The 27971-nt window shown below is 39.1% G+C and overlaps 2 protein-coding genes across 2 annotated transcripts in view; one reads left to right on the forward strand and one right to left on the reverse strand.

Moving 5' to 3' along the window:
* Positions 1 to 27971, forward strand: part of IL1RAPL1 (interleukin 1 receptor accessory protein like 1) — a 1208235-nt gene that overhangs the window by 681040 nt on the left and 499224 nt on the right. The window contains exons 4-5 of the mRNA XM_028523164.2: positions 24225 to 24411; positions 27215 to 27368. Coding sequence (XP_028378965.1) covers positions 24225 to 24411; positions 27215 to 27368 — 341 coding nt within the window. The remainder of the gene's footprint in view (positions 1 to 24224; positions 24412 to 27214; positions 27369 to 27971) is intronic.
* On the reverse strand, positions 1049 to 3994 carry LOC114504831 (transcription factor SPT20 homolog). The gene has a single exon (XM_036016841.1). The coding sequence runs from the start codon at positions 3962 to 3964 to the stop codon at positions 1049 to 1051; it is 2916 nt and encodes a 971-aa protein (XP_035872734.1). The 5' UTR covers positions 3965 to 3994.

Here is a 27971-nt window from a genome sequence, read left to right on the forward strand (position 1 = left end):
TTAAAAATATTTTCATATCCCAATTATTCACACTTTTCCCTATAGTTCCCTGTTGTAATGTGTTTCATCAGTTCATCTAAGCCTATCATTTTTTACTCATTGGTCCATTATAAATCAAGAAACTTTTACCTTTTCTGTCTTGTGATTATTATCCTGTCTGATGGGGACAAAAATAATTGAGACAGAATAGAGGAGTTAGATAATGGGAGACAGCAGGTACATTTGTATATTATAAAGTATTTGCAAAATAATAAGCACCACATGAATAATGCATTTGAAGAATATTGTCTGGCAAATGATATTGAGCCATATATCCAAATCACCCCTCAATTACTGAAGAATGAATTACAAGTGCCTAATACATCCAGTTTTATTAGATAGAAAATTTGCCATGTGGGGGGGGACATATAGATAGAAGAAAAGGGCTACTTTTTGTTAATAGAGTATTAAAGTCTGTCTATATATCTATATCTATCTAAACCTAATCTATATTTATATCTGTGTATCTATATATAAATAATTTCCTCCCTTATTATTTTTAGGTCTAGTATTTTTTAAGAATTGGGTTGAATTTTATGTAATGTAACAACTATTATTAGCACTAATATTATTACTATAATTTATTTTCAGTTTAAATATGGTTTCTTTCAAATATTTAATATTTTAATAATTGAAATTAAATATAATTTAAATTTGAACCTTTAATATACCTTATTATATTAACTTTGATAATAAACTTAAGAAGTACATATTTCTTTTTACATTTTACAGACAAAGAAATACAGAAACAATACAAAATAGGCTTAAGGTTAGTAAATTGCAGAACTGGGATTTTCATTTCATTCATAGACTATTCCCTATATTTCCCATTAAATTATTTCCCTGTTTTTATTTTAAAAGCATAGGGTTGTGCTTCTGTACAGTTTACACATCTAGCAATATAAAATATTGAGACATTAAAGACAAAAATTAGGTAAAAATTAAGAAACTCCTTTGATTCAGTGCTCCTACGATTTAAGGCTCATGATTTAGGAGTGTTGCGTAGACCTCAATTCATTTTACCTTTTGACTGGCTTTCTGCCTTCTGGCCATGATGTGGCTGAGCTCTTTGGGTTGCTACAGTTGGCACAGGCACAGGGAGCTGCAAGATTCTCAACTGTACCTGCTGGGGCTGTGGCTGCTGCTGGAAGGCAGAGGGGAGCTGGGCACTTTGTTGGGAATGGCTTTGCCCAGGTCCTGTCTGGGTAGAGCTTGGCTGAGACCCCATCACTCTCTGGGGCTGCAGATTACTTCTAAGTCTTTTGGGATTAGCAATGGCAGTTTTCTGAGCAGGTAAGATCATTCTTCGATGGGTTGGACGTTGCACACTTGAATGCTGTGACACTGACTGTTGAATATGATATATAGGTTGTTGAAGTTGTGGAATCAACTGATAGAACTGCTGTGGCTGCTGCCATGGCTGCTGTTGAGGCTGCTGCTGAAGCTGCTGAGGCTGCTGCTGAGGCTGCTGAGGCTGTTGAGGCTGCTGCTGAGGCTGCTGAGGTTGTTGAGGCTGCTGCTGAGGCTGCCGTGGCTGCAGACGAGGCTGCTGCCGTGGCACCTGCCGAGGCTGCTGCCGTGGCACCTGCCGAGGCTGCCGTGGCTGTTTCTGGAGCTTCTGCCGTGGCTGCTGCTGAGGCTGCTGCTGTGGCTTCCATGGCTGCTGCTGAGGCCGCTGCTGAGGCCGCTGCTGAGGCTGCTGCTGCTGAGGCCGCTGCTGAGGCCACTGCTGAGGCTGCTGCTGTACCTGCTGCTGAGGCCACTGCTGAGGCTGCTCCTGTACCTGCTGCCATGGCTGCTGCAGAGGCTGCCATTGAGGCTGCCATGGCTGCTGGCGAGGCTGCTGCTGAGGCTCCTGCCGAGGCTCCCGTGGCTGCTGCTGAGGCTGCTGCTGTGGCTGCTGTGGCTGCTGCCGAGGCTCCTGCTGAGGCTCCCGTGGCTGCTGCTGTGGCTGCTGCTGAGGCTGCTGTGGCTGCTGACATGGCTGCTGCTGTTGTGGCTTCTGCTGTGGCTGTTGCTGTGGCTGTTGCTGAGACTGCTGCTGGCTGTTCAAAATGAGTGTACCTGGTGGAAGCTGGAGTAGTGTTATGGGCCTGGCTTCTGAAACATTTTGAAAAACAAATTGAATACCTTGTGAAGGAGCCTGTGGTACAGCAGGCTGTACATTTGGTAGCTGCTGGTCTTCTGAGGATGGGATTTTGGGCTTGATTGGCACAGGAGTCCTGACCCTAGCAGTAAAGCCCTTTGTGGAACTGGAACCTCTCACCACAGTCTGGGCCACATGAACAGGGACTGCCACCTGGATAAAACTGGGGCCAACATAGGTGGCCTGGACCTGGCTGGCTGGGGTTATTTGTGCTGAGCTGGCAGTGAACAGGGTGGCTGTAGGAAATATGCTAACAGGGTTCACTTCCACAGAGGATTTCTGGGAAAGACTTGGTGGCTTTGGAGCAGGGGCAGGAGATACTGATTTATGAACATTGCTTTCCTGCTGGGGACTCAAGCTGCCACTACCTGAAGAACTCTTTCCTGAGCTGGAGAGAAGACTGATGGTTGGAGGGGTGTGCTGGACTCCCTCCTCCAGTACTGAAGACTGAACTGAGATGTCTAAAGGCTGTGCTGCTTCTTTCTCCGGAGAAAGCTGGCTGAGAGAGCCTGAGCCACTGGAGCCTGAGGACACCTCGAAGGCACATTGGACACTTAGCGGCTCCAGTTCCTCAAACAGATTCTGTACTTCTTCCCCAGTGTCAATGACAGACTCATGCATCGAACTATAGCAATGGTCATCTTCAAAGAAATGGCAGGGAGACATCTGTCTCTCACACCTGGCTTTTTTAGGCAAAGTTTGTCCAGAGATAAGTGGATCACCAAGGGACTGCATGAAGGTCAGCTCTGTTGTCTGGGACTGATCACCAGCTTCACATCCAAACAGAGAAATATCATCATTTACCCCATAGGCTGGCCAGTCTATTCGTGGTGAGTCATCGTATTGGACAGACCTCACCTCTCTAGCATATTTCTCTACATCCACCTCAGAAGGGACTGCCAAGTCACAGGGTCTCTGTTTCCACATATCCACACATTTTCCTGCTTTGGAAATTTTGACGTCATTTTGCTCAGCTGCTGGACTTACCTTGCTTTTTTTGTGAGGGTCCAGACTACAAGATGGCTCCTGTGCCTCATTCAGGGAGGCTCTGAAGTTCCTCTTGAGGTTCCTTTTCATGGCAAGAGTGTTCATCTTTTGCCTGTTATAGAGCAGCCTGTTTGCAGTGCAGGCTACTGATACAGAAGGGTCAAGACACAGGGGTTCAGCTGTAGCTAAGATCAGCTGGCTCTCAAGTAACAGTTTGTCTTCCTGGGTCCATTCCTGCTTATCGCTGGCTATGGAGTGTACATCACAGGCTAATGTCTGCATCGTTGGGCGTAGGAGGATGTGCCTGCTTTGGTAGCCAGGGGGCTCTGCATTACCGCCCTGCCTATAGTCCCGTACTTCTGCTATGACACACCCACTGTGAAACATGTTCAGTTCGGACTTTTCCAGGAGATCCACCAATGCAGGAGGCAATTCCTCTGCATCCAGGTATTCTAGAAATGCCCTTTCTTCGTAAGGCAGTCGAATGGTCTCTGAATGTGATTCACTTGGCCCCTTTAGCATCAGTGAATAGCCCTGCTTTCCTGGGTACAGGTTGACCACCAAACAGGGCAAGGACTCCCTCTGTACAAGCTTTTCTAACAAGTTCACATTGCTTATTAATTCCTTTGTAACCCCGGGCTCTTTTCCACATTCTTCGACATATAGGTCATACAGTTTTTCATGGAGAGATTTCCCCCCACTAGATGACCGTCTACGTTTAGGGGGTTTCTGCCACGCACTTTCAATGACAGACTCCGCATGATCTAAAGCTTGTTCTAAAGCTTTTTCCATTGTGGTATAAAATGGGAGCCCTAAGAGAAGAGAAAACATAAGGGCACTGATGCACAGGATGAATACTTTGTTTTAATACCAATCTATAGTTATGCAAAACACCACAACTCCACAGTGGTCTACCAATCTAACTTCAATAAGGACACCAAGAAACGCGCCCCCCCCCCCCCCGCCGCAACGGGAAGCTACACAAAATTCTTGTGAGTTTCTGAAAATACCTTTATCTGTGCAGGCTCTGATCTCTCCGTTCCGGCTGGTCCTGCGTCCGTTGCTACTAGTTCTGCCGGAAGGCCGCGTGGAATACTCAGGTCACGCAGCTTTCCGCGTGTGCGTACATTCCGCCCCCTCTGTGACTGGCTGTTGATTGGTCCGCACTTCCTGGTTCAGTGCCTGCACTTCCTATTGGCAGTTGAGCCAAGCATTCCTGTGTAGTTCTTGCAGTTTTAGAAGATAATGACAGAAATCACTTCTAGGGACTGATGCAATGTTACCCTCCTCCCCACCCGGGTTTTTTTTTGTTTGTTTTGTTTTGTTTTTGTAAAACAAAGAGCAAAGAATAGAAAAAGTACAAAATATATATATCCTATGACCGTTCCTCCTTCCCATAAAACTTTATGTATGTTCAACCGACAGCTTCGTTTGAGAATGAACTATGCGGGCGGGTAACATGATAGGAATTTAGACAGTAAAACCAGTGACAAGTGACTCGTCAAGGAGGAGATGTTTCCTTGAGAACGCAAACAAGTAACAGATAATCACAATTTATAAATTTTGGACAGAATGATAAAGGAGAGAAAGTGCTAAACAAGAGGAAATAAGAAAAACTGTTCCCAAAGGATGTGACAGTTGCAGATGAATACAGATTTATCAGACACATAAAAGGGATCAAGTCATGGCAATTCTGCAGTTAGGACAGAAATATAGATGGAATTATAGATGAGGATGTTGTCAACATCCATTTGAAATTATTTTCCAAAGAGTTCCCACCAACCATCAGGCATATTTCATAGTTATTGAAAAGACAATTTACATAATATTTACATAATGGGGATTTTACAAAGCAGCCATTTTTTAACTTCATTTTTCAAATGAAGAAACTGACATTCAACCAACTTAAGTAGTGGGCTCAAGGTTATAAAACAGTAAGCAGTTGAGGCAGTGGGTAGAAATCTAGTCTTTTACTCTAAAGCCTGATTCCACTTTTCTAAGAAAATTCCCCTAAAGAAGAGGAGTATTTGGAAACATTGATAGGAATTTGGTGGCTGCTGCCCCACCGGGTATCCTCTTAGGATAACACGCAAATTTTGTGTTTTTTTAAAAATAATGTAAAGACTCATAGATGGAGAACAGATAACAGCTAGTGAGGGGGAGATCAGGGGTGGAGAGATTGAGTAATACAGATAAAGAACTCATGGACATGGACAACAGGGTGGTGACTGCAGGGAGGATGGGGTATATGGAGACTAAATAGTAATGGAAAAATATAGTAAAGATTATATATTAAAACTAATAATGCAATGCTTTAAATTACTTATTTCAAAGCAAAGCTGATCACCCATGAATGTATGGCCTATTGGAACCAGTCAATGTAGTTCTAGAGTTTATATGGAAATGTAAACATCCAAAAATAGTGAAAAGGTTGTTTTAAATAATAATTAATGGCAGGAGACTTGCCTTCCCACACATTGTATCATTTCAGTGTGTTACTGGTACCTAAATTTCAAGAGATATAAATTGAACAGTTTGAGATCTAAGAAATAATTCCCCAAACATACAGGAGTTTGTTATACAATAAGACTTGCATCACATGTCAGTGGAAAAAAGGTGAAGTTTTCACTCAGTGATGATGCTAACAGAAAACCTGTAGGAAAGAAGAAGCTTTTGTCTATTACCATTCTTTTTCTTTTCTTTCTTCTTTTTGACTTTATTTAGGGCACACTGGTTAACAAAATTATACAGGTTTCAGTAGCATAATTCCACAACACCATCACCATTTTCCCCCTTTATACCCTCCCCCACCTCCTCCCAATCCCACCCTCAGCAATCACCACACTGTTGTCCATGTCCATAAGTTTTTTTCTTTTTTGCTCAATCCCTCCAGCTCCCCAACTAAATGGATCAATCATGAAACTATAAAAGTACTAGAAGAAAATATTGGAGAATTTATATAAATATATATTAAATACATACCAAATATATCTTTATATCTAATATATTACATATACTTGTATGCATTTACTTATTAAATAGTATTTATATAAATATCTATGTTTTATATAAATAAAATTAAGAGGTATATCTTATATTTATAAATATATATTAAATATTAAGTATATATAATTATAGAGTAGAGGTCTCTCTAAAAGATACATCTAGAAGTTATAAAATGAAACATTGATATAATTATTACAAATAAATAAAAATATCCATGGCAGGCAATCAAAATAAAATTAAATGATAAATTGGGAGACAGTAGCTGCATTATACTTAAAAAATAACTAATATCCTTAATATGAAAAGATCTTATAGTTCTGTCATGCTAGTTAATGTTATATTTTGTGTTCACTTTTGTTGTTCCCATAAGTTAAGTTTATACTGATACCTTTCTATAATCACTTCTAGTTCTCTCTTTTTCTTATTTGGTTTTTTACTTTTATGTCAGCTTTAAATAATATTTCAATTCCTACCTATATGTAAATGAACCAAGTTAGTCTATATTTGTTTCTCCTTTCTCTTTGCATTTTTCAGTTGTGCCATCTCTACTTCATCACAGGAAAAACTTTTGTACGTTTTTCCGTGACCCTTAATGCTGCCTTTATGTTAGTACTAGATCTTCAAATATGTGTGTTCACTACCAAAATTTCTCTAAATCTTTCTATATCTTTTCATTGTAAAAGTCTCTATTTATAGGAAGGGTTCATATCTACAATATTTCCTGAGAGTTTTTAAAAACCATGCCAGTTATAAAATCTTGCCTCACACTCTATTCTTTTCTTTAACTTTTTGAAAATTGTGCTCTGCTGTTGCATTTACTGTTTTCTTTCCTCTGTAAAAACTTGGCCATTTTCTTCTGGAGGTTCAGAGGACATTCTGTTTTTTAAAAAACGTGCAATAGCTTTACTGAGATATTTTTTGTAATTTACCGTTGTTTCTCAGTTTTTCTGGGTACATGATTGGGTCCTTTTGATATGTAACTTTAGAGATTTTATTTCAACAAATTATTTTTTAATTTATGATCTTAACACATTTCTTCTGTTCCTTTGACTTACCTTTTTCCCCTCCTTTAGGGAAATTAGTTATAAGTATGTTGGATAATCTCTTTCTGTCTTTTCTAGTATGTTCTTTCTGAACCTTTTTCTTGTCTCTTTTCTATTCTGTCCTTTATGAACCTGTACTAACTGTGGTTATACCTATTCTCCATGGGGAACTTTTAGTATTGTATTGCTGCCATAACAAATTACCACAAACTCAGTGGCATAAAACTACACCCATTTTTTTCACAGTTCTGTTGGTCAGAACACAGGGCAGGCTCAGTTTAGGGTCTCACAACTCAAAACCCAAGGTTGGCTGGGCCCAGGCTCTTAACTGGAGCATCGATATCTATATCTATATCTATCTACATATCTGACCATATTTTTACCTATTAGATTGTCAAGGTTGAAAGCACTTCATGGCTTATCATGTTAGCTAATTGTGTGGGAAAACAGATACTCAAAATTATTGTCAATTGGTCCAATTTCTATGGATGGCAAAGAACCTGGTAATCGAAGATTGGCCCCCAGATTTGGCTTCGGGGTGGGTGGGGCTCATATATGGGAATATTTCACCATTGGCGTGTACTTATTGAAAATGTACTCCCTTTTTAATTTTTTTCTAAAAAGTGCAACATTTGCCCTGTTATTTTGTATGCTGCCAGCACACAACTGTTATCCATCAGTGAGAGCAGCAATAGTCATTCTGAGTAGCACTTGGTAGCATGAGAGCACTCGAGAAAAAATGAAGAGCAAGGACAAAAACTTAGAGAAATTCTAGCATGTAGCAGAAAAGGAGAGAATGAGCAGAGGCACAAAAGGAAAACCAGAAAGAGGCCCTCTAATAAAATATCAAGATGAATGGACATAAATAACACTAAATGTCATATTGTGCTCAAGACAGCTTCCTATTGAAATCCAGGAGATTATTGATAACCCTAGAAACAACATTTTCTGAGAAATATCGGTGAGAAAATTCAGACCATAGTAGAGAAAGGACAAGCATATGCTGATAAAGCGAGGAGAGCAGTTTATACTACCACTGAAAGATTTGTATTAGTGAAAGGATAGAGGCAAATTATGGGCAGACAGAGAGGACACACACGTGTACACAAACACACAATACCTCTGTGCAAACTCTCTCAATAATGCACTAATGGATGAGACACATTTAACAGGTGTAATGACATTATCAATACTTTATTTTGAACTTTTAGAAGAGGATGCAGGCCTTCACGAAGACTTTTATTTGACAAATCAGAAATGAATATACCCAAAGCCACAAAAATTAATGACCTATGCGTGTTATGTGCTTTGTACATTACAGACACAATAAATGGTCAATAATGACATCAGGAACTACAAAGTGGAATTACGCAGTGATACTTTGTATAATTTGGATTCCAAATAAATCCATATCAGTAAAAGAAAAGTGGAGTCCAGAAGCAATGTAATAGCTTTTGCAAATTAGCCACCAAGGTAGTCAATTATGGTTGTATTTTACAAACTAGTGAACAGAAGGGTTTTGAGAGTGGGAATGATTACAATGCTGCTGCATAAATTGTAGCTTTGAAAAAGCAGTCATGGAAAAGATGTCCAGGTAATTATTATGATATTTTCATATGTGTATGAGGATAATTTGGGAAAACCCTGCATGTTAATAAGACTGAATATAATGGAGTTGAACTCCCCTATTCTGTAGGAGTTCTCCCTTTTTTTCCTGCTGTTATCATAATGGATTTTTAAGGGGAAAGCAGATATTGTAACTGGAAATCATGTATAAAATAAGGCCACTTTCAATTCTTTTCAACAGTTGCTTCATTTGAGAAGCACATGAGAAATAATCTTATAGTATTGACAGGAATGTAGCTTTGACAGCTATCTGTTGCAAAGTCTCCTGTGTAATTATTCTGCCACCCCTCTGGCTAAGGATCAAAGTTTTTCATATGGTCTCTTCTGAAACTACTGAATTTCAAAATGTCTGTTCCATGTACACAGCTACAGACATCCACAAATATTTAACTGTACACTTTTATTTTTCTGAAGATTTATTTATTTATTTTTAGACAGAGAGGAAGGGAGGGAGAAAGAGAGGGAGAGAAACATCAGTATGTGGTTCCCTTTCACACACTGCCTACTGGGGAATCTGGCCTGCAACCCAGGCACGTGCCCTGACTGGGAATCGAATCGGCGACCCTTTGGTTCACATGCCAGCACTCAATCCGCTGAGGCACACCAGCCCAGGATTAAGTATGCACTTTTAGAACCCCCTGGATGATTGACCCATCTACAATTAAGAAAAGAGAACAGAGCTAATAACAGACAAGCCCTGACTCATGGTGTTTATTCACTTATTTTTCCTCCCACTGCTACAGGGAGGGATGCCTTCCACGTTAAGCCTCACATCCACTGCAGCTCTCTCTGGCAATAATACGAGACAAGTTTAACTGACATTCACACATATGGGACTTCCCTTCCAGAAAGGCTGTTCTAGTCCTACTGACCCTTTCTGTAAAATGAGAAGTTGAATCTGGAGAACAGAAATGGAAGAGGGCTGTATTCTAGGAGATTAAACATAAAGAATTATGTGATTTATCTCTTTTATGAGCTGCTGCTAGAAAGGAGATTAAACTTTTAAAAAATGGTGACTTCCATGTTTAGCCAGTGGTGAAATATGATAAATAATGAAGAGTATGTGAAACATTGGGTGTAACTGGGAAGATTCAAGAGATATAGGGAGAGTGACAATCTAATTAGTGAAACCATCACTGCAGATAATATAATAATAACCATAGTAAAATGTTATGTAACAGCGTTTTCATTACAAAGTATGTTTATATCAGGATCTTCTCTTGGAAAAAATCCAACATTAAAGTCAATTGGCAGGAAAGCCTAGAAATTAGAAAACCTATTTATGGAATAAAGCAGTGAATAAGACAGAGCAGACACCATGTCCCGTGGTACTTACACTTTAAGGAAAAGATATGAAGTCCAGAAATTATCAATTAGTGATAATGATAGGATAAATACAAAACAGTGTAGTATACTAAAAAATTATAAACATTTATTCTTACTGATTTTTTCCATTAACTTGATTTTCTAAATATTGCATTCATATAATATTTAACTTAATATTGAGTTTTTGGTACCCTCTTATTTACTTCATGCTTTTTTCCATTGGTGTAAGACTATAATGTCTTCAAAGAATTCTAGCCATTTTGCTTGAGGAACTAGGTGAATGGTGAGGTAGGGGAGACAAGTGGAAGAGTAGATTTGAAGGTCAAAATAAAAGTTTATTCATGGGTCACATTAACTCTGAAGTCACTTTTTTATGAAAGAAGGGTGAGTAGAAAGGGGAAGGGTTCAATATCTTTTTTAAAAATTTTTATTTATTTATTTTTAGAGAGGGAAGGGAGGGAGAAAGAGAGAGAGAGAGAGAGCAACATCAATGTGCGGTTGCTGGAGGCCATGGCCTGCAACCCAGGCATGTACCCTGACTGGGAATCGAACCTGCGACACTTTGGTTCACAGCCCGCACTCAATCCACTGAGCTATGCCAATCAGGGCTTCTGAAGTCACTTTTTAATATTTCAAATAGGTGTGATAAATAAACAAGTGGGTATAGAAATGTCAACTTCAGAGAGGCCTTAGAGCTAGAGATAGAAACACAGGAGACACAACATAGAGATGATATTTAAAATGAGTGAGAGGGTTAAATGAGATTACAGAGAGGGAGATTAAATGAGATAATGCCTATAAGGTTTTTGAAAATAATAGCTTTATTGACATGATTTACATATGTAATCCACTCATATAAAGGATATAATTTAATATTTTTAAATTGTGATAAAGTATACATAGCACAAAATTTACTGTTTTAACCACTTTTAATTGTACAATTTAGTGGCATTAAGTACATGTACAGTGCTGTGCAAGCATTACCACCATATATATCCAGAAATTTTTCATCATCCCAAACAGAAACTCTGTACCCATTAAACCCTAACTCCCCACTCCTTCCTCTTCTGCAGCTCATGATAATTGCCAATTTACTTTTAGAATAAACTTGCTTATGCTAGGTACATAATTTAAATGGATCCATACAATATTTGTCCTTTTGTGTCTGACTTACTTCACTTAGCATAGTGTTCTCAAGCTTTATCCATGTTCTAGCATGTGTCAGAATTTATTCCTTTTAACGGCCAAATAATAGTCCATTGCGTGTGTATGCAATACCACATTTTGTTTATCCTTTTAGCTTTTGATGGCCATTTGAGTTGTTTGCACCTTTTGGCTCTTGTAAGTAATGTTACTGTGAACATTTGTATAAAAGTATATGTTTAAGCCCTTGCTTTCCATTCTTTTACCTATGTACCTAGTAGTAGAATTCCTAGACCAAGTAGCAAGTTTATGTTTAAATTTTGAGGACCCACCAGCCTGTTTTCTCACAGCAGCTGGCTGGAGCATGTAACATGCCTACCAGCAATGTACAAAGGTTCCAGTTTCACCACATCCTTGCAAAATCTGTTGTTTCCCATTTTTATTAATAGCCATCCTAATGGACTTGAAGTGTTAATGTACAAAGCTTTTGGCACAGTATTCTTCCCCCCAGCATTTCATCTCAATAGAATGTACGCTCCATGTAGGCAAGTACTTTGCTTATTCACTACTTCAGCTGGGTCAGGCCCATAGTCTTTGCTCAATAAATATGTACTGAGAGAATGAATGAGCTGTACATGCTCAATAAGTGATAGTTAACTCACTCCTTTAATAAATAATAGTTATATATTCATTCCTGTATTACATTAAGCATACTCTGCTGGTCTTAATGATTTTTTTGTAATGAAATGGAATGCCTTTGCTCTGAGAAGTTTCAGAGGCAATATGCTGAATCTACATATAGTGAAAGTATCTCAAACCGTAACAGGGAAAAAGGAAGTGAAAGTATTGAAAAATATGAAATTAGAAAGTGCTGGGTAAAGCAAGCAAGATGTCACACGTTACCTTCCAATTAGAGCGCTAAGCTGGTGCTATGAACATGTAGAGAGGTGACTGCAGTCTCTTCCTCAGGGAACAATTTTGGCTTTTATTTCCATCCCCCCAAACCTTTCTTGGGTGAGTAATAGTTTTTCCAGAAACAGACACCGTTCTGTGTTTTCTGTCTGCAGAAATTGGGTTACTTTCTAGATCTGCTATGTTCAAAGAGGTTACTGTTTACATGAAACTCTGGTTGTGAATGTTGACATCATATCTTTAAAACTATACCAGTTACCAGGGTTTGGAAATATTTCCATCTGTCAGTTTTATGGAATAGGTTAAGTTTTTGTCTTCTTCATGTAATTAAGAATATGATATGAATATGAATATGATAAAGTTATTTACTCTCTTCAGAGTTAATTTTATCTATTCCTTATACATCTTAAGTGGAAAGCAAAGCTATTACCAAGAAATACTGACTTGCAAAGTACCACTGAACAAAACATAGGCCATTGTGACATTTAAACAATATTTAGAGAAGTGTTAGTAGGAAATGAAATACCAATTATGTGAATTTTTCCCTAATATTGCCCAGATTTGGTTTACATGCAGCAGGAGAAAGGGCATGTTTTTTTTTTATTATTTTTCAAAGACATGAATCTGACTCTAAAAAAGTCTATTTGTGAATTGGTTATAATTTCAGTGAACTCTGGTAGTTCTCTGTCTTCTTTAAAGATCATATCCTTTTTCTCTTTCTGTGTTGGAAGTTTCCCTGGAATTTTCATTTGTAAATGAGAGGGTGGGGGGTAGGATTAGTTGAGCATCTGAATCCTAGCCCACCTCTTCTCCATCCCACGTCCAGGAGCAAGATATAACAGTACCAGAACTATCACAGTCACTTTAGAAAAAGCTGCCTGTGTGATGCTTGGAGAAAAAAAAAGTGTTTTGAGCTTACCCTCATGTTGCCCAGTCATTTGTCCTTCTTTCCCTTATCTTTCAACTCAAGAAGGTCATCTACCATTTGAAGAGGATCTATTGTGTGCAGAGTGGGAGACAGATGTAATCAGGGGATTACAGGTGGCTGGCTGTTCAGGGCCAGAGAACCTTTAGTGCTGTGTTTTTTTTTGTTTGTTTTTTGGGGGTTTTTTTTGCCTGGCCCAGAAGACAAATCTGCTGTCAGGAACTGTGTGCTGTGTCAAAGAAGCATCCAACAAAAGGGGGTGAAAATTACTCTGGTGGGTGTAGGTGAGAGCTGTTTAGAGGGATTAGCAAAAGGAGATATATATTTATTCAGAATTGTGTAGCCATTGGCTCATAGTCAGCTCATTCATTGAGCCAACGTCTATTCTGAGTGGCTGCTATATGACTGGCACCATTCTAGGCACTTGTGAAAATCATTAGATCTTTTAAATCAATAGTCTCAAAAGGCCATCACAGTGAACAAATTCTTGTAACAGGTTATTGTCCATGCACCAGCAGAAACTGGAATGTTCCTAAGGAGATAAAGAATTTAAAAGATTTTATTATGCTCTTACAGTTGTCCTATTTTTTCTCCCCTTTATCCCCCTCCATTTCCACCCGCCTCCCACCAGCATCCCCCGCCTTAGTTCATGGATTGTACATATAAGTTCTTTGGCTTCTCCATTTCCTATACTCTTCTTAACCTTCCCCTGTCTATTTTATACCTACCATGTATGCTTCTTATTCCCCGTACCTTTTCCCCCATTCTTTCCCTCCCCCTCCCTGCTGATAACCCTGCACGTGATCTCCATTTCTATGATTCTGTTCCTGTTCTAGTTGCTTGCTTAATTTGTTCTTGTTTTTCCTTTAGAAGCCCTAATTCATCAAAAACTTAAATGTAGAATAACCATATGACCCAACATTTCCATCCCTAGTAATATACCAAAACTATTGAAATTAGGTATGCAAACAAATACTTGTAGGTGACTATTTGTGGCAGCATTATTCTCAATAGCCAACATATGGAAACAAACCTAAATACCTATCAGTTTATATATGAATCACATAAATGTGGCTTATCCCTACAACAGGCTGTTATTCCGCCAAGAAGAGGAATGATGCCTACTGCAACATGGGCAAACCTTGAACAGATGATGCCAAGTAGAAGGAGCCAGCAACAGCCGTTCACATGTTGTACAATTCCTGTTATAGGAAATATTCTGAATAAGCAAGTCCATGAAGACAGAAGCAGATTGGTGGTTGTTCAGCGCTGTAGGAATGGGAAAATAGGGATTGATCGCTAATGGGTATGAGTTTCCTTTTGGCGTGATGAAAATAGCTTAGAAGTAGATCCAGGTGATGGTTGTGTAACATTATGAATGTACCAGCTGACACTTATTTTGTACACGTCCAAATAGTTAATGGTTAATTTTATGTTGCATGAATTTTACCTCAGTTAAAAAAATATGCCTCTCAGTTCATGAATCAGGACCACCATGACAGTGCCTTCTGGTTTCTGGGCTTGCACAGCATATGAGACTGTGACAGTTATTTTGTCACAGCACCTAGACTTCATCAGCAAGCCTCAGGTCTTTGCCCTGTGAGGGGCAAAACAAGAAATAGCCTCAGAATGCGTATAAGAAACTTTTTTTGGTCCAGAGGGATTCTGGGATTCTGGACTTCAGTGACATCCCAAGGAGCTTATTTCCAGTTCTAACTCCTTGTTGTTTTGTTCCTGTGATTCCCTTCTTCCCATTGTAGACGGGGGTCCTGTTTTTAGACTATTAATGAGGAAGTGCTAACTAACCTTGGGCTTTTTCATTACAGGATAGTGGGGCAGGGAGCGGATACACCCTGTGCCATTTTGGGTCAGAAGGTGACACCTCTGCCCTGCCTCTACCACAGTCCCCAGTGGGACAAGCATTCTCCTGCTCTCTGCCAGTCTCAGTTCTTCCTCCCGATAGATGAGGGACAGGCCTTCCAGTGTGTGAACGGTCTGCAGTTGCCAAGGTCAGAGGGTCCTGTGCTCGCTGCCCCAGTCCTCGGGGTTATAAACACAGAGCTCTCCTTTGAGGGGGCTTCCTTGGGAACTGAGGCCAGCTCTGCTGGCCAGGGGAAGCAGCTGCTTGCATGTGTGGGATGGGGGCTTTCTGTCAGTTGGCGTGTGTGGGTAACATCGGGAACACCGGGCGTGCAGTAAGAACCCTTTACTGAACCCCAGGAGCATACTAAATCATGAAAAGGTACATCCTCTTTAAAACAGTTTTTTCTTTTTCCTTGTCCTAAAACGTTGCATGGAAAGGTAGCCTGCAATTCTAAATAAAAATACTAAAAATAAAAGGTTTCAGTTCCATAGAGGAAAAATATGCCTCTCAATTCAAATAGTATACAGCTAACTCACTTATTTTACATATTATGAGAATACGTATTAGCAGAGGAGACAGCAACATAAGTGGAGATAAGTAATTGCAAATTGTGATTATTATGAAGAAAATAAACAAAGGGGTAAGAGGGCTGAAGTTTGATGAGGTTCAACTACAGGCTTCCCTGAAGAAATGATTTGTATTTTATGTGAGCTTAAGCCCACATCTTGGGCCTCAATCTTCCTTCAAAGACATGTTTCTTACCTCCTTCCTCTTTCTGTCTTTTCTTCTGCCTCAAGAGGAGGTCTGGAAGGAGGCCTTGGATTCCACAGTGGTAAAGAGTGAAAATGCGCATGCCCAGAGAAATATTGGAAAGAACTTCACACATGAGACCTCCTCAACATTATTCTTCCTCAATGTTACAGGAATATGAGGCTAAAAAAATAATAAAATTATGTGAATGAGTTTCTATCAGAAAAAAGTGGAAATAATTATTTTGAATGTATAGCTAGCAGAAGGTCATAGATGAAGTGCAATTTACCAGTTAAATGTTGTTCAAGTGTTTTCAACGAGAAGGCAAGAAAGTGACATTTTTAGGGCTTATCATTTGCTCAGTGGTCTCACTCTAATCTTCTCACAGGTTGACTTCAGCCCCAGTTAAATCACCAGGTGCTGCAGAGTTCTTTTGAAAAGAAAACCCAATCCAAACAAATTTCACATTTAGTGCCAGTAGCTATAAGCATAGTGTGTGTAAGAAAGATAACATGAATCTCTTTCAGGGCACATGGCTCTGAGATGTCCCTGGAGTGGATGAGCTCCCCACATTTTGTTGGGGAATCCTATAGAGGAGCCATAGTTCCAGCAATCTTTGAAACCAGACATGCTTTTCAGTGTTAGAAGTACTGAGTTTTCCCAGTGACTGACAGTCTCCATCGATAAAGCCACCGGATGGAATCTGCAAAGAACATGTGTAGTAGACTCCCATCAACACTGGCAAACAAGAAAAGTCACCATCAGCAGGCCAGAAATGGTGAGGTGCACCCAGAAGCAAGAAAGCAATGGTTTTGAATGGGCAAAAGTTGAGGAAACCCAAAATATGTGTATGAGAAGTAAAGACAGGATCCACTGAAACTCTAAAAGTAGGGTGAAAATATAGCAAAAACTGGACAGAGCACTCATGCAGAAAAGTATTTAATAATTTAATTAGAAAATAGCGGCCCTAGAATTGAATTAGAAAAGCAGCATTAACCTGAGGCTACTATTCTCAAGATACATTCCAAAGAAAGGGGTTCACCATGAGGTGGGAGAGATTTCCCGGGGAAGGTACAAAGATCTGAGACACAAATGCAGCCAAAGGAAAGGAATAAAGCAGCCCTGTCAGGAGGGAGAAACACGAAAGGATGCCACTGCCAGGGGGAGACCCTTCTTATTTTAGCAACTGGGAACTCCAGCTTGCCCGCCTGCTCCACATCCAGCGCCATAAAGAAGAGAAGCTTCCCAATAGATGGGCTGCTCCGGGTTATATGAGCCCTGCAGTTAGCTTTGCCATTCAAGGGGAGAAAAGCCCACTCAACTACCAAATAATCGACTGAGTTCCTCATTCGGAGACATACGTGGACAACAAAAGATCATCAGATATTTGAGGAAAAGCAACTAAATGAAAGGGAAGACCCATAGAAACAAACAAATGAATGCACAAACTGACCACAGAAGAAGCAGAGAAAATGGAAGGACATAGAAGTTAAAAATAATGAGTCTAAATTATATTTTCACTGGGGAGAGTACAAAGACAAGTCAATAAAAAATTTGTTAGAAAAAGAAAGAAAAATAGCATATAACAGGCTTCAGGTATCCCCATAAAGACTGAGGGAAAAAATTCGCCATAGGGAACACTGGAAGGCGCGAAGATCAGAAATTAATGATCAAAGTACCTTTATGGCTTCACCCACTGTAATAGTTCCCTCCACAATCTAACCCTGACGTTTTTGGTCCCCAGCACTATTTTTGCAAGTAATGATTCAACATCATGATCACATGTATCATGAAAGAACGGCCTTTCAGACCAGCTGGGTCCTGCTCAGGTCTGTGGTACCTCCCCTTTCAGATCCCCATCCTTCTGTGCCCAAGCACTTGTGATACTTCAAAACTATGCTCTTCTTTTATTTTTACAAAACAATTATGCTCAAAAGAATGTGACCTGGAAAATGACCAATGAGTGTAAGAGTAAACCATTTAAAACATAGAAACATAGAACAGCTTAATCCTTTATTTTTTTTTATTGTTGTTCAGTTACAGTTGTCTGCATTTTCCCTCCACTGCTTCCCCCCACCTCAACCAAGTCCCCCTCCCTCCCTTGTTTCCACCCTCCCCCTTGGTTTTGTCCGTGTGTCCTTTATAGTAGTTCCTGAAAACCCTTCCCCCCATTATTCCCTCCCACCTCCCCTCTGGTTACTGTCAGATTGTTTTTACTTCTAGTGTCTCTGGTTGTATCTTGCTTGCTTTTTTCTTTTATTGATTATGTTCCAGTTAAAGGTGAGATCGTATGATATTTAAAAACATTGATCCAATATCCCTGACTGTCTTTCTGAGTGGGAAAAGATTTCCAAACATGATAGAAATGTTATTATTTCTCCTAGGGACCTGAGAATTAATATCATATACAGGTCAACTCTTTAGTGACACCGTAGAGGATATATTTAACAGTTGTGTTATTGGGATTCTGTCACAGTAAGAGAGAGACACTGACTATTATGCATGATCATTTCTAGGAGGTGTGATTACAGAATAAGTAAAACTGTGCTACCCTTAGGTATGGTGTAACATGGTTTTAATACTCTATTAGCTAATAACGTAATACATAAAATTTCCCTCCTCACACATATTTTTCTTTCTTACCTCCTGTCTGCACTACCCAAATTTCTGCAGCTCAATCTGTAGTTGTATAGCATTGTCATTCTTTACTTTACAAAAAAAACTCTGGTAGTTCCCATGCATGCCAATTCAGAATCTTTCCCTGTTTCAAAGTAGCACACTGCTAAGAAACCCATGGAGTGTTTCAATGCACTGTTCCAACTTCCAGACGTTGTACTTACATAATGAGTTTAATTTTATTTTTCTGCTATATATTTGCTTCTTGATTATGTCCAAAAATGTGTTAGTTCCCAATATTTGCACTGGATTTAAAGTTAGACTTTTTTCTTCCTAACAACACTGGACCCTAAGCCAGTCCTTTTAGGAGCCGATTTTATTATAAGTGTATATATGTCAAAAGTACGTAATGGAAAGAGCTGAAGAAGCATGATATACCTTTAATACCGGGCACTTCTCCTGTGTAGTGTTTATTGGATTTTATAGGTGTTTAAGGACTGAATTTTCAAAGAAATCCAAGTTGAAACATATTCTGCCTTTCTCCAGAAGGCCAGAGGCACATATTTCAGAATGTAAAATTATATAAAATTAGAGTTTAAGAGTGGGTAATTTTGTTTTGTTTGAAACACATGCGCGCGCACATAGGAACCCGGCACTAGATACCTCCAGTTGCACATAGAAGAGACTAATGAATGAGAAGTTAGGAGATGTGAGTTCTAATCCCATTTCTGTCACTAATTAGATGGGAGAACTTGGATAAACCATGGACTTCTTCAGGCATTGGGTCCCTTTAATATAACCTCAGGAGGTTGAAAGAAGTAACTCCGTCTGAACTGTTTGTACAATTCACTGCATACTGTAGGGTCACCCTTGCCAGAGAATATTCAGTCTTTTTAAAAAAAAAATCCATGTTAACATTTCCTGGCCCGAATGAATAATTGAGCATTGACTCTCAATTATGAACTGTTTTCTGCACATACATGTACATCCTACCTTTGTAGCCATTTAATGAACTCTGTAAGTCATGATTTCACTGGTTGCCTAGATTGCAGCTCCTCTATGCCATACAAGAGAAGCCAAATCAATATGCACTGATGATGTTCACGGAAGTCCTGCAGGAACATTCTCTTACCCCAGTTACCTCATTCCACAGTATTCACTGGCTGCCGAGAACCGCAGTGCCATAGCTGCTGTGCTTCAAATTTGATGATAGCAGAGGGTACCCTCTACTTTGAGAGTGCAAAATTCCCCTCTGGGGTGGGGGATCCTATGTTTGTTAATGTTTTATGAGTTGCTTGCTTCCTGTTAGCTCTTCTCAGTAAATAGGACTATAGTGTTCATTGGCAGCTGCTTTATTTTTAGCTTGTAAAATCACCTCCTGATGAACAGAAACAGTAAACATGTATTAAAACATTGAAATTAACTTGAAAATCGTTCTATCCCGGGGAGTCTGGAATTCCAGATATTACCTGACAGTTGTAAATCAGCCGTCACCTCGCAGGGTCGGGGAATCAGAGGCAGGGAAGTAAGAATACCTAAGTGCGCTCATCCGGTGCCACTTTCTGAAACATAGCGGTCAGTGGCATTTATGGAACAGCAGGAGGATGGGTGGTGTGATCATTCCATCTTTCGTCAACCTGACTCATCCTTCTCCAGCCCAGTCAGATATCCCAGGTGGAAAATATAAGGACTTCTCTGAATTTTTATACTTCACACTAATGAAACAACAAAGAACTGAAGGCATCATCATGGTGATACTATGTATCAAACCTGCCTCATCAACAACTACTGCTGTGTATTTGTAGTTTCCATTTGCAAAATGGAAATAATAAAGGAAGTAGGGGAAAAGGGACACAGTACTGGTAAGATCTAACATGCCCTGCATGCTCAGCAGAAGGCTGGTCCTGTTCTGACCTCTCTATCTGTTCTAACACATTTGATCCCTATGGGGTCTTTAGTTTTATTTTCTCCTTGTACAAATAAAGGAAACAGAGGCTAAGGGGTCAAGTAACTTCTTCATTTTAAAAGTAATGAGTGATTCAGCTGGAATCTCAACCTCTGCAGTTGGGCTTGGGAAATCTTGCTCTTAACTCTGCCTGGGTAATAAAAAAAAAAAGCCTGGTATTCGATACAAGGAGGCGTGGTGAAACCCACAAACACCAGTAATCGGCAGTGTGAGTAGAAAGAAAACCTAAGACTCGTGAATTTGAAAGATTAATGTGCAATGTTCAAAATTGGGATTCACTGATTTATGTCTTAGAAATGCCTGTACTTGAAGAAATCTAAAGTGTTGTACAAATACCAGTATTATTCCAAAACCTGCATATTTTCTTAAGACACATGTGGAGTGTGTCCCAAGGTAGTTAATAGCTCAACTTCTATCATTGTTTTTCTGAAAAAAAAAAATTATCTTAAAATGAGCCTGGGAAGAGCATGCCCTGGTCTGTACTGGAGTAGAATTAATCAATAATGCATGAGCAATATTGCTGGCAAATCCAAGGAGGATCTTTTTCCCCAGTTGGGTGTGAAGCTCAGGCTACAATTTAACACACTTTCTTTTCTCTCAAAGCTATTTCTTTTTATTTCTTTTCAAGTATTTTCCATGCTGAAAGATTGACTCTCCCTTTCATATACTCATCTGAGGAGAATTCTTCATCGTGTGTGCCTGTCTCTTTCCTTTTCTCCCTCACCGTCACACTGATTCTGTATCTTCAATATACTTTGAACGCGACCCCCCCTCTCTGTCTCAATGGGCACCGCCTTTGTGGGAGCTGGTATCTTTTTGCTGAATGTATGCAGGTGGTCTTGAATTTGTTTCACTGCACTTAGTCCTCCTTCTAGTCCAATCCATTTTTCTCACTCCAGTCAGGAAAAAAAAAATCTTTGCAAAACCCAAACCTAATTATTTCTCAGCACAAACTCCAAACTCTCTGCACTGGCTTACATGACTTTCAGCCTGGCTCTTGCTCACCTCACCAGGCTCAGTTCCTACTGTTCCATTATAACCACTCTTTAATCCAGGCACACCAAATCATCTGTAATTCCTCGAGCACGCCAAGTTGTTTCATGCCTTCAAGCCTTTGTGCATACCGATCCCTGAGATAGCCTTTCTGAAAATGCCAAAGTCTTACTCATTCTTTAAGAGAACCAAGTATCACAGTTTATGAGATCTTGTTTCTTTGACACTGCGGTGGTAGTACATTAAGTCTTCGTAGTACTCATCATATTGATTGCCAGCTGTTTACTTGCATATCACTGGACTGTGAGGGGCTGAGGGCAGGGAATAGGTCTCATCCTTCTAGCAAATTCCCTAACACATTCTCTCAGAACTTTTTCCAGGCTACTGGTTGACTTTGGTTAATGATTAATGGTTTCGCCTATTAAATATTTTAAATCTACTTGTAGACTACCTATTATGCAAAGCTAGAAACATTGGCTTTCAATCATTTTAAATTTTAATTTTGTGGAAAATTTCTTTGTTTCCCAGTATAAAGCTAAATGCTTCACTGGAAAGGAAAACTGGGTTTTTCCTCTTTTATTCTCAACACTTGTAACACCAGATGCATGTGGTCTTTCCCTCACCAGGGAATTTTGCAATGCTGACTGGATGTCCCCACAATTCAGCTTGGTTCTAACACTATCTACCTGGCATTAGCATCAGTTCCTACAGGTTAACAGCTCAGTCCCACATGATCGTCCCTACAATTCACAAGCCAATTGCAAGTCCAGGTTGTCACCCATGCTTCTTACTGACCAGCCACAAGTCAGAGATTCCCAAACCCTCCTCCTGGGATTTAGTCATTTGCTAGAATGACTCACAGACCTCAGGAAAACAGTTTACTTACTGTCGGTGACGTGTTACAAAGGGCATTCCAATGAAGACAAATGAACAGACAAATGGAAGAGATGTGCTGGGCAAGGTATGGGAGGGGGAAGACAGAGCTTCCCTGTCCTCTCCCCGTGCGCCGCCCTCCCAGCCCCTCCCTGTGTCCCCCAACCTGGAAGCTCATAGATCATTTCGTTCAAGAGTTTTTAGAGCTTAATCTCCAGCACCTGTCCTCTTAACCCTATGGTCTGTGGGTGGGGCTGAAAGATCCAACCTCTGATCACTTGGTCTTTCTGATGACCTGCCACATCCTGGGGCTATCTAGGGGCTCTGAAGTCAGCTAATTAGCGTAAACCCAGTAGTGATCAAAAGGGGCTCCTTATGAATAATGAAAGACATTCATGTCACTCAGGAAATTCTAAGAGTTTTAGGAGATCTGTGTCAGAAACCCGGGACAAAGATCAAATATGTATTTTTTTATTATACCACAACTATGCTCTGGCCTTTCGCATCATGTCATATTAGCATGAAAAACAGTAAGAATAGAAGTCAAGTTGCTGCTTAAACACCAAAGCATCTTGGCTGAATAAGGAGGATGACTTTCGGGCTATGCTTCCTGGGCACCAACACAGAGCCGAGAGGAACCAACACCTCTGAGCCTCCGGTGGTGGGCCAAGCAGATTTTTACTTCAAATCACAATTAGTACTCAGACCAGAGTTGTTCTTGCAATCCACCCGAGAGGTTTAGGGGGGTTCAACAAGTTGCCCAAAGTTGCACAGATAGTAAGCAATGAAACTCAAATGCTGGAAGTTGATGGCTAAGTAGACAAATAAGTCATCAGGCGCTTGCCAAATGACAAGCTCTCTATAAAACCTTGATTCTGGTGTTCTAATTTTCTCTTTATTCTCACTGTGTGGCACCATGCCTGACACATTATCAGTGTTCATTGAATGTCCAGAGACATAAACAGCTCACAGAAATGGTGCATTTTATTAGAAAACTTCCTTTGGTCCCAAGTCTTTCAAAGAAATCTCTGAACATGATTTTTCTTTTTGTGTATTCTACATTATAAACCTATTCTGGGGAATCAGCAAGGAGTAACATGGGACACTAATTTAAAGAAATGATTCTGTAGAATCTGTCTGGATTGGGTTGTCCTTATATAATACATTAGAATGTTTCTCCTGTCTGACAACCTGGACCGCAGGTTCCAACCCAAATGGATGTAGCTCTGTGAAAATCGTGACTTTGTGATGCTTTTATATTAGACTGTTTTCTGCCCAGACTCACTGCTAACCTCTCTTCTTTTTAAAAAGACTTTATTTATTTATTTTTAGACAGGGGAAGGCAGGGAGAGAGAGAGAAATATCATTCTGTGGTTGCCTCTTGTATGGCCCCTAATGGGGACTTGGCCTGCAACCCAAGCATGTGCCTTGACTGGGAATCGAACCGGTGACCTTGTGGTTCATAGGCCAGTGCTCAATCCACTGAGCTACACCAGGTAGGGTGATAACTTCTCTTCAGGACAACCAATACTGTGAGAGTTGAGCAGCCTTATTCCTGTCCTTCCATTATGCTTAATAGGTCAGTTATATTTTTCTACTTCTGTGTTGAAATTGCCAATTTTAGCATAAACTCAGGCTTCTCATTTTCCTGACCTAAATTTCTTTTATTCTTTTGACTTTTCTGCATACAAAACTTCTGTTGAACATTTTTTTTCAAGCCAAGCCTGTATATAATACAAAAAAATTTCCAGCAAATGAAAAGTATGCAAATGGTTTCACAGAGCCAAGCGTCGTTTAGCTAGGTGACAAGAGAGAACCCTATGGAATAAGGCACAATTGCCGTAACATTAATTAATCAATGGTCTCTCTCTCTCGGTCTCTCTCTCTCTCTCCTCTCTTCCTCTCTTCCTCTCTCCTCTCTCCTCTCTCTCTCAACACACTGCCTCGGCAGCACTTGCTTTTGGTTCACGCCAGGCTCAGGCTACCATATTTATTCTGCTTCCTTACAGGAACTCCACTTACTGTATGAAAGTATCCATCTCACTGACAGTGGGTGAAAATGACACCGGACTCTGCTACAATTCCAAGATGAAGTACTTTGATAAAGCTGAACTTAGCAAAAGCAAGGAAATTTCATGCCGTGACATAGAAGATTTTTTACTACCAACCAGAGAACCTGAAATCCTATGGTATAAGGTATGGACTGTGAATAATTTTATGGCTTCTACATAGATGAATGTCTTACTCTTGGGCAAGTTGGAGAGGAATTGTTCATGGGTACGCTACAGTGTACCTCTGCCTTCCTAAAATACTACAGCAAGTTGTGCTGGTCATTTTAAGTCTTCAAACCAGTGGCTTTGATAAATGCTAGTTAATATTTGTATTGGTAGTTCATTGTAATAAGCTGTTGTACTTATATTTATATCTAGCTTATACCTACAGGGCCTTCAAGTTTATTATAATCTGCATCAATAATTTCAGGAACTCAAACTAAAATTCACTTCAGAGCTCTTCATGTAAGCACTCCAAAATGTCCCCAAACAAGGAGAGAAAGGCTTAATTTGCTTGTGTGATAAAATGGTACAGTGGTTTTATTGAAATGTTCTGTTTAATGGAAGTATCTTTGTGCATATCCTAATCCTTTTCATATTCAAGCATGTGTATTTTTAAAATGACATCTGATGAAAATTTATAGCATTATAAAAATAGTGATAGATTAACTTTTTTCAAAAAGCAAAAAAAGACCTTAAGACTTAGAATAAACCAACCCTGCCCTTATCACATCATTGACTTTGATTGAATTTCAAGATTTGAACATGTGCTTCAGCTCATTTCTGTATCATAAATGATATTTTTGTTATGGAATGTATTCAAGGCCATACAATATAAGTGCTATGAACATTAGTCAGGAATATTTTATCCATGGTTTAAAGATTCCTAGTGTAATATTTGCATTGTCTAACTCTCTGGATTAGGAATTTAGGAAGCTAGACCTCTTAGTAACTGGATCCACTAATGTCAGTATTCAGAACATGAGCCCCCAGAATTGATTAATCATGATTTCAAAACTTGTTAGAAATGAAACAGGAAACAAATCTTGAAAAACTTTTAAGAATTTTGCCAAAGTTAGCAATGCTTTTCTCCAAGTAAGACCTTTTTTTTTTCATTTTATGTTTTGATTTTTTATTGCTGAAACTATTACAGATGTCCCCCTTCCCGCCTTTGCCCCCTCCCCCAGCCCCCACCCTCTTCACCACACTGTTGTCTGTGTTCTTGGGCTGTGCATGATGCATATACATTCTCTGGTTAATAAGACTTAATTATGATCCTTGATAACAAGCAATGGAGGATATGGAACAGTAAGGGAACGGTTAAAATTTGTGTCTATTTTTCCCTTGAATGCTCATCCTAGGCCATGTTCAACAGCCCTCAAATATTATACTTATTAGCCCCTAAATATTAAATATTAGCCCCACTGATTTCTGTTCCTGCGCAGATGAGTTTTATTTTTGTCTTTTTAAGTCATGTGAGTATCTCTCAACCTGACTCCCTCTCTCTGTTGTCTGCCTGCTTTCCACAGGCAAATTCAAAGCAAACCCTGATGATGGTTCCAAAGGGCACAGATATTTCAGGAGCTTTACCCAAGGTCTCCACAAACAAATGCTTTTTAGTACCTACATGTTTATATTCAGCTACTAGACAGGCAACTTCTTTGCTGTTTGCTAATGTGCTGGAACCTTAGAAACTATGCGCACGCACACACACTCATATACTGAGATTGGTAAATGGCTGGCCTCACATTGGGTCCTCATCATGTTTCCACTATCACCCCAGTCATTGTGACCTTAAGCTTCGAAGTCCATAACTAGTGGAGCGATGGGTGCAGATGCAGTCTACACAGAATTTAAAAGCCTTGTGATATTTCAGATTATTTTCCCATAGCCACAGGGATATGTGTTCCACACCTTCAGAGCACAATTTAAGCAGTTTTCACACCATGTGCAACGAATGTGAGGATGTGAAGTGGATATTTTGGTCTGAAATAACTGCATAATAGTCCCCCAATTATACGAAGGCATTGAGCCACATAATCAAAATAATGGTCCGCAAAAATTTAATTTAGCAATAAGTTTCTTTTTAGAAATAGTATTACCTCTACACGGTGTCAAAGGGTTTTAAAGCTATTTTATCCTCATTCCATTGATTGCAAATCTGGACAGAGGAAGTAGACTTCTGTTTTGGCAAAAACAGAAAGCTCCTGAGCCAGCATCATTATAATCCAAAGCTTAATTCAGGGACCACATTTTGGTCGACCTACAAACAATGAAAATAGACATTTACAGAGCTTAAAGACCTTTCCTATAAATATTACTCATTTATTTCATAGGTTATACAATGCACGTGTTCTGAAGTGATTCAACCACTTCTAAAACACACAGTCAAATATTTGACATTGAAATTGAAGCATTTTCATCTAGACAATTATGTTTTTCTGCATTCCACTAAATTTATTCTTTTTGTTTTTTATGTTATCAATATCAAGGTGTTTAATTTCCCAGTCATCAAATGTGGAGTATTTGCTTCTAAGAAATAATATCAGAAGTTATCTTAACAAATGTCCCCTTTTATATCTAGTAAATTAATATATATCTCAGTTGGAGACACTAATCTTAGGAGTTAATAAAGCAACTCTTGCTGAAAATACTTTTTTTAAAAAAATTGAGGTATATAATTTTCTGGAGATGTGGAGAAGGTATGAAAATCTTTAGTATTAATTCCAAATTATTTAACCCTTGTGAAATATAATTTTAGAAGCCTTTAGTTTAATTATTTTAAGTACTTTATCTTTAGTTGCTATACAAATAATATAGAAATATGAATACTACATATAAAATATATAAACATAAAATATTACATATTTATAAAACATAAATACTATATATATATATATATATATATATATATATATATATGCACCACAAAAAATTTCTTTATGCAGGAATGTAGGACAAAATCATGGAGGCCAAGTATTGTATTCAAAAGAGACACCCTGCTTATAAGAGAAGTCCGAGAAGATGACATTGGAAATTACACGTGTGAATTAAAATATGGAGGCTTTGTTGTGCGAAGAACCACTGAACTAACTGTTACAGGTAAGCCCAGTTTTTAAGGTTTCATTTTCAAGTAATGCAACTCCCATCTGAAGTTTTGTTTTTGTGTTGCATGTTGATTTTTTTAAAAATCTATGCAGTGAAAGAAGTATTTAACCAAATGCTAAGTGGATTCCTATAGGTGAAATTTATTTCTCTTTGCTTTTAAATCATCTTGCACGTCAGTACATTTTAAATATTAAAGAAAATATGCTTATGGAATTATACAACTATTAGCTTTTGAAAGTACTTGAAATAATTAGTTTATAATTTCAGGAAATGATGCTTATATTTTGTAATGGTATCATTTTCAGAAACTTTCTAGAGTGAGAGATGGAATATATGAAATCTACCTTTGTCTTCCTGTCTTGCTACACAAAGTGCTTTTCTGTTTATCGCTGTACAATGCTAATGTATGTGTTCTCATGAACTTGAAAATAACAATTTCAGGTACAATAGTGAATAATTATGTGAGATACAATACACGGAGTCATTCCATATTTTGTTGCTAAGTTAGAAGGTCAGAAGAACAAAAGTCACAGCACTGTCTGTAATCAATGAATCTGGGCCTCCCTAGTCACATGACCTTGTTTGAGTCACTAGGAG

Source organism: Phyllostomus discolor, chromosome X (genome assembly GCF_004126475.2).
Source record: "Phyllostomus discolor isolate MPI-MPIP mPhyDis1 chromosome X, mPhyDis1.pri.v3, whole genome shotgun sequence".
NCBI classification, from domain to species: Eukaryota; Metazoa; Chordata; class Mammalia; order Chiroptera; family Phyllostomidae; genus Phyllostomus; species Phyllostomus discolor.